Source organism: Mastigoproctus giganteus, chromosome 9 (assembly GCF_048544385.1).
Source record: "Mastigoproctus giganteus isolate SK-2022 chromosome 9, ASM4854438v1, whole genome shotgun sequence".
NCBI lineage: Eukaryota > Metazoa > Arthropoda > Arachnida > Uropygi > Thelyphonidae > Mastigoproctus > Mastigoproctus giganteus.
The window spans coordinates 218281119-218295037 of NC_143583.1; the positions used below are offsets into that span (position 1 = coordinate 218281119).

At 36.1% G+C, this 13919-nt stretch overlaps 1 protein-coding gene across 1 annotated transcript in view; it reads right to left on the bottom strand.

Annotated features, from left to right (window-relative positions):
• Positions 1 to 13919, bottom strand: part of shot (dystonin-like protein short stop) — a 1739701-nt gene that overhangs the window by 304982 nt on the left and 1420800 nt on the right. The window contains exon 75 of the mRNA XM_090380932.1: positions 424 to 710. Within this exon, the coding sequence (XP_090237058.1) occupies positions 424 to 710 (287 nt within the window). The remainder of the gene's footprint in view (positions 1 to 423; positions 711 to 13919) is intronic.

The window sequence follows — 13919 nt, forward strand, 5'->3', positions numbered from 1 at the left end:
CCCAGGATGCATTATTGTATCGCATGTAGGAAATTTAAAGCATGTTAAGTGCCATATTGGTTGCCAGGTAATTTAGCATTCAAAATTTTGTATGATGTGTTTTGTCAAAACCATTCACTGGCTAAAGCTTCATATTGAATTAATTTATAATTAGATTTAATCTGACTAGAGTTATTGCTGAATATATTAAAGGGATGTGATTGTGTGATTTTGCATGTTGGCTAAGTTCAGTTATGCAATGGTTTGACTGTAAACTATTATTATGGTAGCATGCTCTGTAATTAGCTGTTTTGGTATTAGTCAATCATTCCCTTGGCAGTCTTATGGCTACCAAGGGAATGATCGTTTAATTTAATCAACAATCAGAAAATTTTAAATTAGCTTGCTAAAATATAAATGGCAAGACTTGAGCTTTCTACGTACCTATCCACAGATTTTGAACAAACCATGTTCCATTTATTCTTCAGATCATCCAACATATCTTGAATGATAGGAATATCTGGTTTGGGACATTTATCTTTCAGTGCTCGACCCAATTTCATGGTGCCATCAAATACTGGTTGCTTCGCTCCCAGCATTCTCTGGAATTCTTTATGTTTCGCTAGCATCTGTTTAATTTTTTCTGGATCATTTCCAACATGAGTAAGGCTGCCAAGGGAATGATTGGCTTCATCTAGCCATGTGATCAATTCTGTCCATGCATCATGGAACTATTAGGAAAAAAGAAAGAAAGAAAAAAAAAAAAAAAATATATATATATATATATATATATTTCTGTGTTTAAATTTTATCGATATTTTGGAGAAATGTTTATTATTATTACTACTAAGTTCTGTTTATTAAATCTAAAGCGGTGATATCCCTGGATGAATATGGGCTAGCAAGGTGTCTACAAAAAATAAAATATAATATACAGATATAGGGTTAAGATCTTATATACAGCTTAGAAGTTGCCTTTTATAGTTATTTGGAAAATATATTCAAATATTCAACAATTTATTTAATATTGTTAAATTTAGTTGTGAGATTGCAAACTTTATTTACCTGAATTTACAATAATACTTGTTTACCCAAATTTATAAGATAAGTATATTTACAATTTTCATAAATACATGGTTTTTTAAGTGAAAGTTCATTTACAAATCATTTTAAAAGGCAACAATTTAAGGTTAAGGTAAAGAAAGCCAACATGAGAACCATGGGAAATTTTAGTAAACTTATACTGGCAAACTCATTTCCCACTAATGCAGCTTCTCTCTGCATTCTTTAGCATTAGTATTAGCATTAATAGAGGCATACGATGAAAGAAAGCAAGCTTATGCAGAATCAGCCAAAAAAAAAAAAAAAAAACGCTCCGATTTCACCCCTCCGTTCGTTCCAAATACCTGTCCAGCTCAGCCTTAAAATTTATTTAGGCTATCAACTTTCTTGGGAAACAGATGGTGCATATTATCGGCAGTGGCAGTAGACGTTGATAACGATGTATTGATTAGTTTTTTTTCATTATTAAAAGCAGATTATTGTCTTAGGGTGTTTATCCCCCCCTTCCCGCTGTTTTAATCCAACAGAAAAATTGAACTTCTATTGCCACTACTTCCACCGTCTATATAAATTGTTTCCTTATTTTAAAACAGTGGGAAGTGGAGGCAAACACCCTAAGACTGAGGCAGTCTGGAAGGTGTACCTGTAAGTAAATTTCAGTCATGAAGTAATAACGAGGAAAAAACTAATCAATATGTCATTATCGACTTCTATTGCAACTACCGATAACAATACACACTATCTGCTTACCGAGAATGCAGGAAGAAACTGCGATAGCAGGAAACAGCTTGCCCGGTATAAGTTTACCAAAGTTTCCCTGGTTCTCATGTTGGCTTTCTTTACCTTCTCCCAATATTTTTTATATAAATCATTTAAAAGTTTTTATGGACAAATAAATGGAACATTTTATTCTAAATTTGAAAAGCAGAGAGAGAGAGAGAGAGAGAGAGAGAGAGAGAGAGAGAGAGAGAGAGAGTCAATCAGTCTCTCTCTCTCTCTGCAGGCACCAAAGCTCTTATTTCTGTGGGTTCACTCTGAAGGAAAGAAATTTTGTAGCATTCCTTTCCTGTTAGTATACATATTATACTTTACATTATTATGCAGAGAATACTATTAAAATATGCAGGTTAATTCATATATATTTAAAAACGAGTATTCAGCTGAGGAGCAAGCTGTAAACTTAAGAAATATTAATAATAATTATATTGGGCCCCCTCCCCATGCTTTAATTACAGAATATGATAATTCCGGTGGATTGGTTTTGCTTGCATGCTCTCTCTCTCTCTCTAGATATACTCATCTGAGGGGGGGAATTCAAAAAATATTCATAAACATCAGGTAAAGGGACTGTTATGGGAGAAGTGTTGCTGATGGTTGGGACTAGCACAAAATGCAATCCATGTATAGAGCTGCATCTTCAAGAAGTGAACTGTGATTGTTGTGAGATTTGGGGAAATTTCTTCAAACCTTATAGTAACATTTTTGGGATACAACAGACTACTTCTAAAGATTGATAATTTCCTTCCACATAGGGCACAACTGGTAGCAAATTTTCATCAGACATTTAAATACAGGGATGTCTAATTAAAATGCTATCTACTTTGAAATAAAACAATGTTTTTAAAAATTGATCGGATTTAACTGAAACTATTACAGAATGTACTGGAAACATGTATCATCTACTTTCTTGTAAAGATATACATTCATTTTTTTTTTAGTGTGTATGATCCAACTCTATGAAAAATATGTACATCAAAGGTGAAAATGTAGTAAATGTCCTTTATTTGGTACCTATCTGCAAGATATTTATTTACTGAAAGTCTCATGACATTAAAAAATAATTTTCAGGCAAAAATAATTTTGTTTCAAGGTAAAAACACATTCTTCTAAGGATAACCAATATAGAACATGTGATTTGTTACTATACTGTCATGTCAATGTGCTGCATAAAAAAAGAAAAATCCTGAGAAAAATCCACTAACCATGGCAGGACGTTTCAGGAGACACTCATTACAGCACGAGGAACCTGCAAGCACCTCCATAGCCAGGTGGGCAGGAGCAGCAGTGCATAGCACACGCTTCTTGATTAGACCAGGGTTCGAGTCCATGAACCACCAAATACAGAGGATGCGGAAAGGTTAGGGAATAACTGCCGCATATCCCTGGAGCAATATGGCCTTAGTTGCTAATGCTCCTAAAAACCAAATAACAAAAAACAAACAACAACAACAACGAACCTGATGAAAACATTGCTTGGGTATCAGAGGTGATCATAATTATACTCCCTATTAGGATAGCCTTCTAAGCTGTACACATTTTCAGATACACATGAACTAATTTGTATATTTCAGATATACATGAGCTAATCTGCCCTTTTCAGAAATGATATGCTTGTACTCATTACTCATATTATTATTATTAAAAAATGTTTTCTCCTTTTATGAAAGTTTTTTTGTCTTGTGACAGGAACTGGTACCAAGTACATGGGGTGGTTGAGTGTGTCTGGTTACTATTATTATTTTAGAGGCATATGATGCAAAAAAACAAGCTTATACAGCATTAGCCAAAAAAAAAAAAAAAAAAAAATTCGCACTTCACCCAACCAATTGCTCCAAATGTTTGTCCACTTTTTCCTTGAATTTATTTAAGCTATCAACTTCCACAATAACAGATAGAAGTTTGTTCCAGCAATCAACTACACAGTGGCTAAAGACAAATTTACATACATCTATTCCACAACTGTCTTACCTCAATTTCAGTTTATGCCTTCTCGGGTTTATAATCTCATCAGCAAGAGGAATAATCTCATCAACAATGAACCTTCTCAATCCATTCAAGGCATCATACACCTCAATCAGATTACCTTGCAGGTGCCTAGTCTCCAGCTACTTAAGTTCTGCAATTTGCAGAACTTAAGCCTTTCTTCTTAAGAGAACCCCTTTGTTCCCCTCAACAGTCTTGTTGCCCTTCTCTGTACATGGTCAAGCAACTCTACATCCTTCTTAAAATGAGGCTTCCAGACCTGTATGAAGTACTCAAGGTGTGGCCTGACTATTGCCTTATACAAGGGATAATCACCACACCACCTTATCCCTGCTAGCAAAATTCCTGTTTATCATTGACAAGATCCCATAACCTACTCTGGCAGCCTGTTTGCACTGATCAGAAAACTAACTTCATATCTGACTACACAATTACACCCCCCCCAGGTCTCTTTCATTCTCCACTACCCTGAGTGTAACAGCACCCAACTGGTACATCATTTCTCTGGGTTTACTGCTACCTTTATGCAGTACTTTGCATTCGACAATGTTAACCTTCAGTTGACGGTTCTCAGCCCATCTCTCCAATTTTTCCAGATCCTGTTGCAGCAGCACACTGTCATTACTGTTATTACCACCCTGCCAACCTTTATATCATCTGCAAATTTTGACATTAAGCTTGATATACTTTCATTAATATCACTGATAAATACAGAAAACAACAATGAGCCCAACATAAAACCCTGGGGAACACCACTAATAACATTAATCCACGAACATCAGTGTCCATTGATAACCACTCTCTGTCTTCTCCCACTCACCCATCCTTTTGTCTATCGTAGCAACTTGCCCTTAATGCTATACTGCTCCAATTTGTACAGCAGCGTTCCATGAGCAATATTATCAAAAGCTTTCCTGAAATACAAGTATATGATATAAAAATTATTTTTTGCATCCAGTTCCTTTGTGACCATGTCATAGTATCCAATCAAATAGGTCGGACAAGACTTCCCTTAACAAACCCATGCTGTGTCTGAATTATTACTGCAGTCTTGTATATATGATCCTGCAATGCTTCTTTAACCAGTGTCTCCATTATTTTCCCTGGAAAGAAAGTTAAACTAACAGGTCAGTATTTACTCGTGTCACCCTTTGATTCCCCCCTTTGTGAATTAGAGATACATTTACACATCTCCAGTCTTCGCCCTGAGCCCAAGGGTGCTCTCATAATTATGGCTAAGGGTCTGCTTACTTCCTTTGTCACCTTCTTTAATATAAGTGGAGAGATTTTATCCACCCCAGGTGCCTTTCTTATGTTTAACTTCAACAACTATTTCTCCTCTTGCTCTCAGTTATTACAAAATCATTTACCTCCTTGTTAGAGTTTGATAAACATCTGGCCTTCTCCTCCTTGAATAACTCCTCATGTGTGAATGTAGATGCAAAATCTCATTTAGTTTGGCAGCTATTTGAGAATGATCATCTACAGTCAACCCATTGATATCAAGCGGACCAATCTGATTCATCCCCCTTCCTTTTAGAGTTTATATAAGTAAAGAAGTCTTTGATGTTTTTCTTTGCATCCTTTGCCAAAGATTTCTTATAATCTGCCTTTGCTTGCCTAACCTCCTTTGTCACTTTATTACAGTCTAGATTATATCTACCATAGGCTTCTTTGTTGCCAGATAATTTATATGCATTCTATGCATATTTTTTTTCTGCAATGAGTCTTATTAGTTTATCTGACATCCATTAGGGACTAAACCTAGAACAGTATTTCATATTGGGAAGAAAAAGCCTAGTAACTTCCAAGATTACTTCCCTGAAAGATTCCCATTTAGAATGCATCAGTTGATCCCACTGTATAGAATTTAAAAACTCTCTGAGACCACTGTAGTCACCTTTACGAAAGCCAAAACCCTTCCCCTTACCCCGATGGTAGTTACATCTTTAAGTAAATCCCACATCAGTACCTGTGATCATTGCCACCTAGTGGTTCCTTTATTTGCAGATCCTTAATGCAAGAAGAATCACTGATGACAATCAGATAAAGAGTATTACTCCCTCTGGTTGCCTCTCAAACATGTTGCTGTAGAAAACAGTTATCCAATAAATCGACAAAAGTCGTGCTAGTGTGTGAGTGACCAACTCACAAGTTCCAGTCAATATCTGGAAAGTTAAAATACCCCATTACAAGACATTCTGATTTTCCGGCCCACTATATTTCTCTGTAAATTTGTTAATTGTACTCATCAGAGTCATTAGGCCAATAACCAACTCCTGTCTTCATTTTTGCTTTCCCCAGTGTTTATGTCACACACAACTGACTCAACGTTGTCCTGTCCATCTATGTCAACTGGATGCACTTCCTTAGAATTTATGTGTTTCATATCTAACAGCATAACCCCTCCTCCCTTCCTGTCCTGTCTATCCTTTCTGTACACATTGTACTCCCCAAATTCCAATTCTTCACTGCTTATATCTGTGTGACTGCAGGTCTCTGATATCCCAACAATATCCACCTTTGATACCTTTACCAGCACATCAAATTTATTTACTATACTCCTATCATTGGTGTACATGCAAGTATACATGCACCTGATCTTAGGCGACTCTGTAGCCAGGTGGGAAGGAGCAGCAGTGCGTAGCACATGCTTCTTGATTAGACCGGGGTTCAGGCCTGTCACCACCAAATACGGAGGATGCGGAAAAAGTCAGGGAATGACCACCGCATATTACCAGAGCAATATGGCCTTAGTTGCTAATGCTCTTAAAAAAAAAAAAAAAAAAGCACCTGATCTTACTCTTAGTTACTCTAATACAGCCCATGTATTTACTTGTTTCATGAGTCCCATTAGTTCCAGAAATCCCCAACAACTTGCTTTCTGGGCTGCTGCTCATTCTAATAGAAGCAGTGCAAGAATCACTTCCACCTCTGCTTGTGGCTACTGCTAATCTATTAGTCTGTGAATCCCCCCAAGCTAGCAGTTTTCCGACCCACCTAACATTGCCTCAAAAGTATCAGCTAGTATTCTTGCACCCTTTCTATTTAAGCATATCCTATCCCTGTAGAATCAATCTCTCCTGTTAACAAGCACACACAAGCACAGACCACACTGAGAAAAATTCTACCCCATGAGCCTTACACAATCTCTCCAGGGCCTAATTGATTGACAAGGCTCTCATATATTCCCTCCTATTGCATTCGGGCAGGATTGCAGACACTTTGAAATTTAACTTTAACTTGCAACTTTTTTTTCAGCATTGACCTGTACAACAATATCACCTTTTGTACAACAATACCACCCTTAAAACATGATATCTGCTCTATAACATCATCAACTTTTGCCTCCCCTGCAGACATACCCTGGTACCATTCCACCTATCCTTTTGCACAATATATTTCCCGTTTCCCTGACAATTTTGTCACTAACAAAAACTAGCTCCTGTGGGACCAGTGCATTCTGCCCTGAAGATAGCCGCTGTGTTGCCTTGTGCAGGAGAGTGAGCTCTGCCACTGAGTTGGGCAGCTGAGAGTTTGATGGGCCCCCATTTTATTTCCTTCGAGGGTATCTACTCGACTCTTCAAACTCTCTTAGATGCCCATCAGAACACTGAGTTGAGTTATTATTAAGTTGGTCAAGGAAGTCTCTTACTATTCAGGATTATGGCTTGCTGGAGTTCTATATGCATGTTCTATGGAGGCTCTTTCATGCCATGCTGGTGGTTGACACAGTGATTGGGACAGTCATTGCCACACTTCTTTGACTTCCTGTCTTAAGTCTGCATACTTCTAGATATTTTCTTTGCAGGTTTTCTGGAGTTTGCTGGCATTGGGCACTGCTATGTTGATCAGGTAGGCAGCCCTTTCTGTCTTGTCGATGAGGGCTATGCCTGGTCTGTTGTGCAGGATCGTCTTGTCTGCTATTATGGCACGGTTCCAGTACAGTTTATGAGTGGGGGATCTCCAGTAAGGCCTGGGAATCATATTTGTATTACGGTACTCTTTCTTTGATCAGCTGGTATTTTTTGTGCTAGCTTCTGATATATTATTCTGGTGACCAGGTCATATCTGTGAGTGTACTCCATCTGGGTGATCACCTCTGCACTCTGTGTTAATATGCTGGATTGTTTCTTGGGCCAGGCAGCAATGTATTTCCTGATTACCTAGTTTTGGATGGCAAACGTGAAGCCTTCAGTCTCGGGGAAAAGCTTCCCATTCATGAGCCAAGTGTTGGAAGTTATCTTATCTATGTAGTCTTGATGGAGGTCATTGTGGTGTTTGCCTTGGAGTGCCTTCTTTGCACGGCTTTGTTTCTTCTGTCTGTGTGAGGAGGGGGGTCTCCTTGTTAAGGTTGAGTGGTGTGTGCATTTGTCTTTCTTCTTTATGGCTTGGTAATGTTCAGGAAATAATCCAGCAAGTTCTTAATTGCTGGATTACCGTTGGACCCCGCCCTCCTTTCTGGGATATGCTCAGTCTGTCGCTGGCCGACTTCAGGTGATGTTGGTGTCTCTTCATCATCATCATTATGTTAGTCGATTTCATAATTTCCTCCCGCTCAGTGTTGGTCCAATCTATGATCCTGAAGGAGTATGTTAGTACTGGGATTTTTATAGGTGTTTATGGCTCACACCCACCATTCAGCTTAATTTCAGCAGGCTTCTCAGTCTCTGATAGTATTTCTCAGTCAGGCAACACAAGGGTCTTGATTTCCTTGTGTTCTAATTAGTGGGCCTGTATCATCTCCAGATATTTGTAGGTCTCTCCCTCTCTCATGGCTTCAATCTCTTCACTAGTCTTCAGCTGGTAGTTCATCAGACTAGATATACTTGATGCAATCCATGCGTCTTGCATTTGTCTAGGCCAAACTGCATCCTGATGTCAATACTGAACTCTTGTTATCCAGAGTAGCTGGAGTTGATTGTCAGTTGCAGAATAGAGTTTGATGTCATCCATGTACATCACGTGAGAGAGGGTGTACAGGTTCTTCCTCCCTTCTTTTAGGGTATATCCAATTTGCTGTTATTGAGCATGGTGGACAGTGGGTTGAGTTCTAGACAGAACCATAGTGGACTCAGGGCATCTCCCCGGAAGATTCCTCTTGTGATAAGGATCGGCCTGGTCACGATGTTCACAACCTCGATGGTGGCCCCAGCGGCGCATTATGACTTCATGGGGCCCCGGGCAAATTTTATTTTGGTGGTCCCATGTATGGTGTTGAATTTTCCTTTGAGGGGAAATTCCACGCCTCTGGTATACTCTTACTCATGCAAAAAGCTAAATAATAATAATTGTAGATATAATTTTATTAAAAATAAAACAAAATTACATGTATGACATTTATAAAGAACTTTTATACTGTATATAGATTAAGTATAATCCACAAGAAAAAGTCATAAATGAACTCAATTAGTATTTAAGTACTTTTATTGCATTAAATAATAAACTAGATTAATTAAACGAGAATTAGAATAATATATATTTAATATAACGAAACAAACTTTCTATAAATTACAAATAAAAACAATTCTTAATGGAACATAACAAATTACCTAATAAAAGTCGTAATTAGAATGAAAATTTTAAGAACATTATTATATGTTCACTTTCCGTGCTTTTTGAGCTGCAAAATTATCAATCAGCTCATTATAATCAACCCCACTAGTAATGTCATTTTCAATGCATAATATTGACAAATTGTATAATTTTTCTTGGCCTAAAGAATTTCTAATGTAATTTTTAATTCTTTTAAGTACATTGAAAGAACGCTCTGCCGATGCGTTAGAAACAGGTGTGGTTAAATATATTCTTAAAATTATGTCCACATTAGGAAATGTAGAAACTAGCCCTTGAATCGCTTTATACATTAATAAAGGAGAATTTAAATTTTAATTTTTTGCAAAATGTACAAAGTGGGTAAGTTCTTCCTTAAAAATACTAACGCCGATGTCGTTTGAATACGTATTTATTTATTAAATTTAAAATACATTCATCGTACTCATTTGGTGAAATTTCTTTTAAGTTGATATTTATTAATATGGCAAAATAATTTAAAATATTTTGATAAGCCTCAACATGTCTTTGAATGTCTGATACCAACTGATCGCGAATAACATTCAAACAATTCACTATAAATTGTTGTTTGCCTGCCAATTGAACATCCTCATCTCCATCCCTTTTCTCATCAAAATGTAATTTTCTTTTGGGTTTTTCTCCCTTTGTCTGACTCATAATTTGTATTGTTTGTTAATGCAAAACATTTTGTGCTATAGTATCAAAAAATTCGTGTTGTTTCGTATGTCTTCTGATATACACAAAGAAACGATTTTAAAAGATTTGTTATTTTGAAGATTAGTTGCATTCAATCTTTGTAGAATTGCATTCCATATGAAAAGTAAAAATGTTGTTTCAATATCTTCAAAGTTTTCACATAGCTTTTTTGCTTCTAATTTTGTTACAGGTTTTTCATCACAATCTTCAAAAATTTTAAATAAAAGATTCTTTTATGGCCAAAAAATTCATCTTAACAGCTAAAATTGCATCTGCTCTTGAGAACAAATTTCTTTTATTGTTACATTTCCTTTTGTAGTCGCTTTCATTAAAATATCCCATCTTTTTGTAGAAGAAGAGAAAAATACAAATAAATTTTGAATAAAATCGAAGAAATGGAGTGCTTTTGGACAAGCTTCTGCAGCAGAATTTCCTACTAAATTTAGGCTATGAGCCGTACAAGGGACATAAAATGCAGTTTTACTATGGCTCTTAATTTTCGCTTGTAATCTGTTGTATATCCCGGACATGTTGGCTGCATTGTCGTAAGATTGTCCTCAACAGTTTTGGATATCTAAACCATATTCCGTTAATTTTGAAGTTATAATATTTTCTAAGTAGCTAGCATCGTGCTTTTCAATATGTAGGAAAGACAAGAAACGTTCCTGAATTTTATTTTTTTTATCTAAATATCGATTGTATAATAAATGATAATTGATCTGTGTGACTTATGTCGGGAGTAGAGTTAACAATAAGCGAAAAGTATTTAGCCTGTTTGGTTTCATTAATAATTGTATTTCTTATGTTAGCGGCCATTAAATGTATGAATTCGTCACACGTAGTATTAGAAAGATAATTCACCTGTCCTTTACCACAAGTTTCTAAGTGGGTTTTCAAAAACATAAAAATTAGCTAAGTATTCTAAGCAACTCATGAAATTTCCTACATTACTATCATGCCCTTGAAATCCCAACCCTTATATATAGTTTCACAGTCGCAACAACTCTTTTTAGAACCTCACGCCAATAATTTGTTTGGTTTTCATAAGCTTTTATCAAGTCTAAATCAATTCTTCCTACACTTTTCAAGCCCTTTACCTATTTTCTTTATGTTCTCTAGACTCATCGTGCCTTTTTAAAATATCAACAATATGTTTCTGATCATTACATGCAGTAACTAATAATTTTTTTTTGATTTAACTGAAAACAATTTGCAAATAAAACAGTACACAGATTTTGTGGTTTCTGAAAATATTAACCACTCTCTTTTTTCTGTGGTACCATTAGCTCTACTTAAATAGAAATGTGATTCGTTTAGTTTTCTCGTAATGATTTGTCCATCACAATTAAAATTTCGATTTGAATTTTTAATGTTTCCAAAATTTTGCGATTTTTCGCCAAGACAAAACTCAACAAAATCATTTTTGATGGGGTTTGGCCATAAAGCAACATCTTTAGTGTATGTTTTATATTATTTGTATGTATTGCATTCATATTTTTATCATTATTATCATTGATATTGTTTGTATTAATATTTTGATCCTTATTATCATTGATATTTGTATTAATATTTTTATCATTAATATTGTACATGCGTCACACCTGCAATCTAGGTATGGGACCCCCAGATATGGAACCGAAATTTAATTTCCGATTTTTTTACTACAAAAATGAGTTTATAGAATATTGATTTGGGGAATTTGGGCCCCCTGTTGATGGGGGGCCTGGGCAATTGCCCTTTTTGCCCATAGGATAACGCGCCACTGGGTGGCCCCCATTTCGCTATGGTTGCTACTAGGAAGTGTGTCAGTATTGGGTTGACCTTTTCTTTTTTTTTTTATTTTTAACTCTTACCATCAATGTACTAGCAAGTATATGTACATCTGCTTTTACTGTTAGTAACAACACAGCTCATGTATTTGTCTGTCTCATGACATCTCTTAGCAGGTTTTTTATTTTCTGACATCTTGCTTTCCAGGCTGCTACATGTTTCTATAGAAGAAATGCAAGAATCACTTAAACCTTTGCCTATGGCTATTGTTCATCTATTATTCAGTGTATCACCACTAGCTAGCAGTTTCCAGCCCAACTAATACTTCTTCAATAGCATCAGCAAATATTCTTGCACTCTTTCTATTTAAGTGTATCCTATCCCTAGAAACAATCTCTCCTGTTAACAAGCACAGACCACACTGAGAAAAATTCTACCCTATGAGCCTTTCACATATTTTACATATTATATTGTATTCAATTTTAAAATTAAAGTCAGCCAGACAGCAGAAGAAAATGCCAGATATTCTCAGCTTTTGCATGAAGACTGGTAATTCTAACTATAACTTGGTAATAGCAGAATAGATTTGCACATTTATTTAAGATTTATGATGAAAGAAAATCAGAGAAAACTATCACTTACAAGTAGTTATGACTTTATCATGTAAAAGATTAATAGTAAATGAATAGAAAAATTGTTATGGCTTAATTAAGAATTAATAATAAAAAAAAATATAAATTATAAGATTTGATTATATGAAATTTAAATTTAGCTTTGAAATCAGACATCCAATCATAAAGCAGCACTGTGGCCGAATGACAAGTTTTCATCATGGATGAATTCTGAGCTTTTAATTACTATTTTCTTACCATTTCATGTTTAATTCAAATTAAGTGAACATCTCAGTAATTTCAAAGTTAAGGCTTAAAAAGTTATTACTGTAAAAAAAAATATATATATACATATATTTTTAATTTCCCAGATATTGACTGGAATTTGGGGGCTGGTTACTCACGCACTAGCAGGGCTTTTGTGGATTTATTGGATGATTGTTTTCTACATCAGCATGTTTGGGAGGCAACTAGAGGGAGTAATACTCTTGATTTGATTATCAGCAGTGATTCTTCATGCATTAAGAATCTGCAGATAAATGAACCACTAGGTGGCAGTGATCACAGTGTGCTGAAGTGGGATTTACTCAAAGAGGTAACTACCATTAGGGGTAAAGGGAAGGGTTATTGCTTCCGTAAAGGCGACTACGATGGACTGAGACAGTATTTAAATTCTATACAGTGGGACCAACTGATGATGTTACCAACAGCAAATTCAAAATGGGAAGCATTCAAAGAACTTATCTTGGAAGCTACTAGGCTTTACATACCAACTAAGAAATATTGTTCAAGGTTTAGGCCAAAATGGATGTCAGATGAACTAATGAGGCATATGGCAGAGAAGAAAAATGCATGGGATACTTACAAATTAACACATGACACAGAAGCCTATGATAGATACAAGTTGATATGCAACCAAGTTACAAAGGAGGTTAGGCAGGCGAAGGCAGATTACGAGAAATCCTTGGCAAGGGATGCAAAGAAAAACAGCAAAGAGTTCTTTACTTATGTAAACTCTAGAAGGAAGGGGATGAATCAGATTGGTCCACTTGATATTGATGGGTCAACTGTTGATGATCCTGCTCAGGTAGCTAACAAACTAAATGAATATTTTGCATCGACATTCACACATGAGGAGCAATGGGAATGCCAGAGGTGTATTCAACTCTAGCAGAAAGCTATAGAATCTTGAAATAACTGGGAGTAAAGTGGAGGAGAAACTGTTGAAGATAAACACAAGAAAGGCACCCGGGGTGGATGGGATCTATCCAGTTATATTAAAGGAGGCAGCAAAGGAAGTAAGCAAACCCTTAGCCATAATTATGAGAGCTTCCTTGGACTCAGGGGAGGTACCCATAGACTGGAAATGTGCAAATGTGACCCCAATTCACAAAGGAGGATCAAAGGCTGACACAAGTAATTATAGACCTGTGAGCTTAACTTCTGTTCCAGGAAAATTAATGG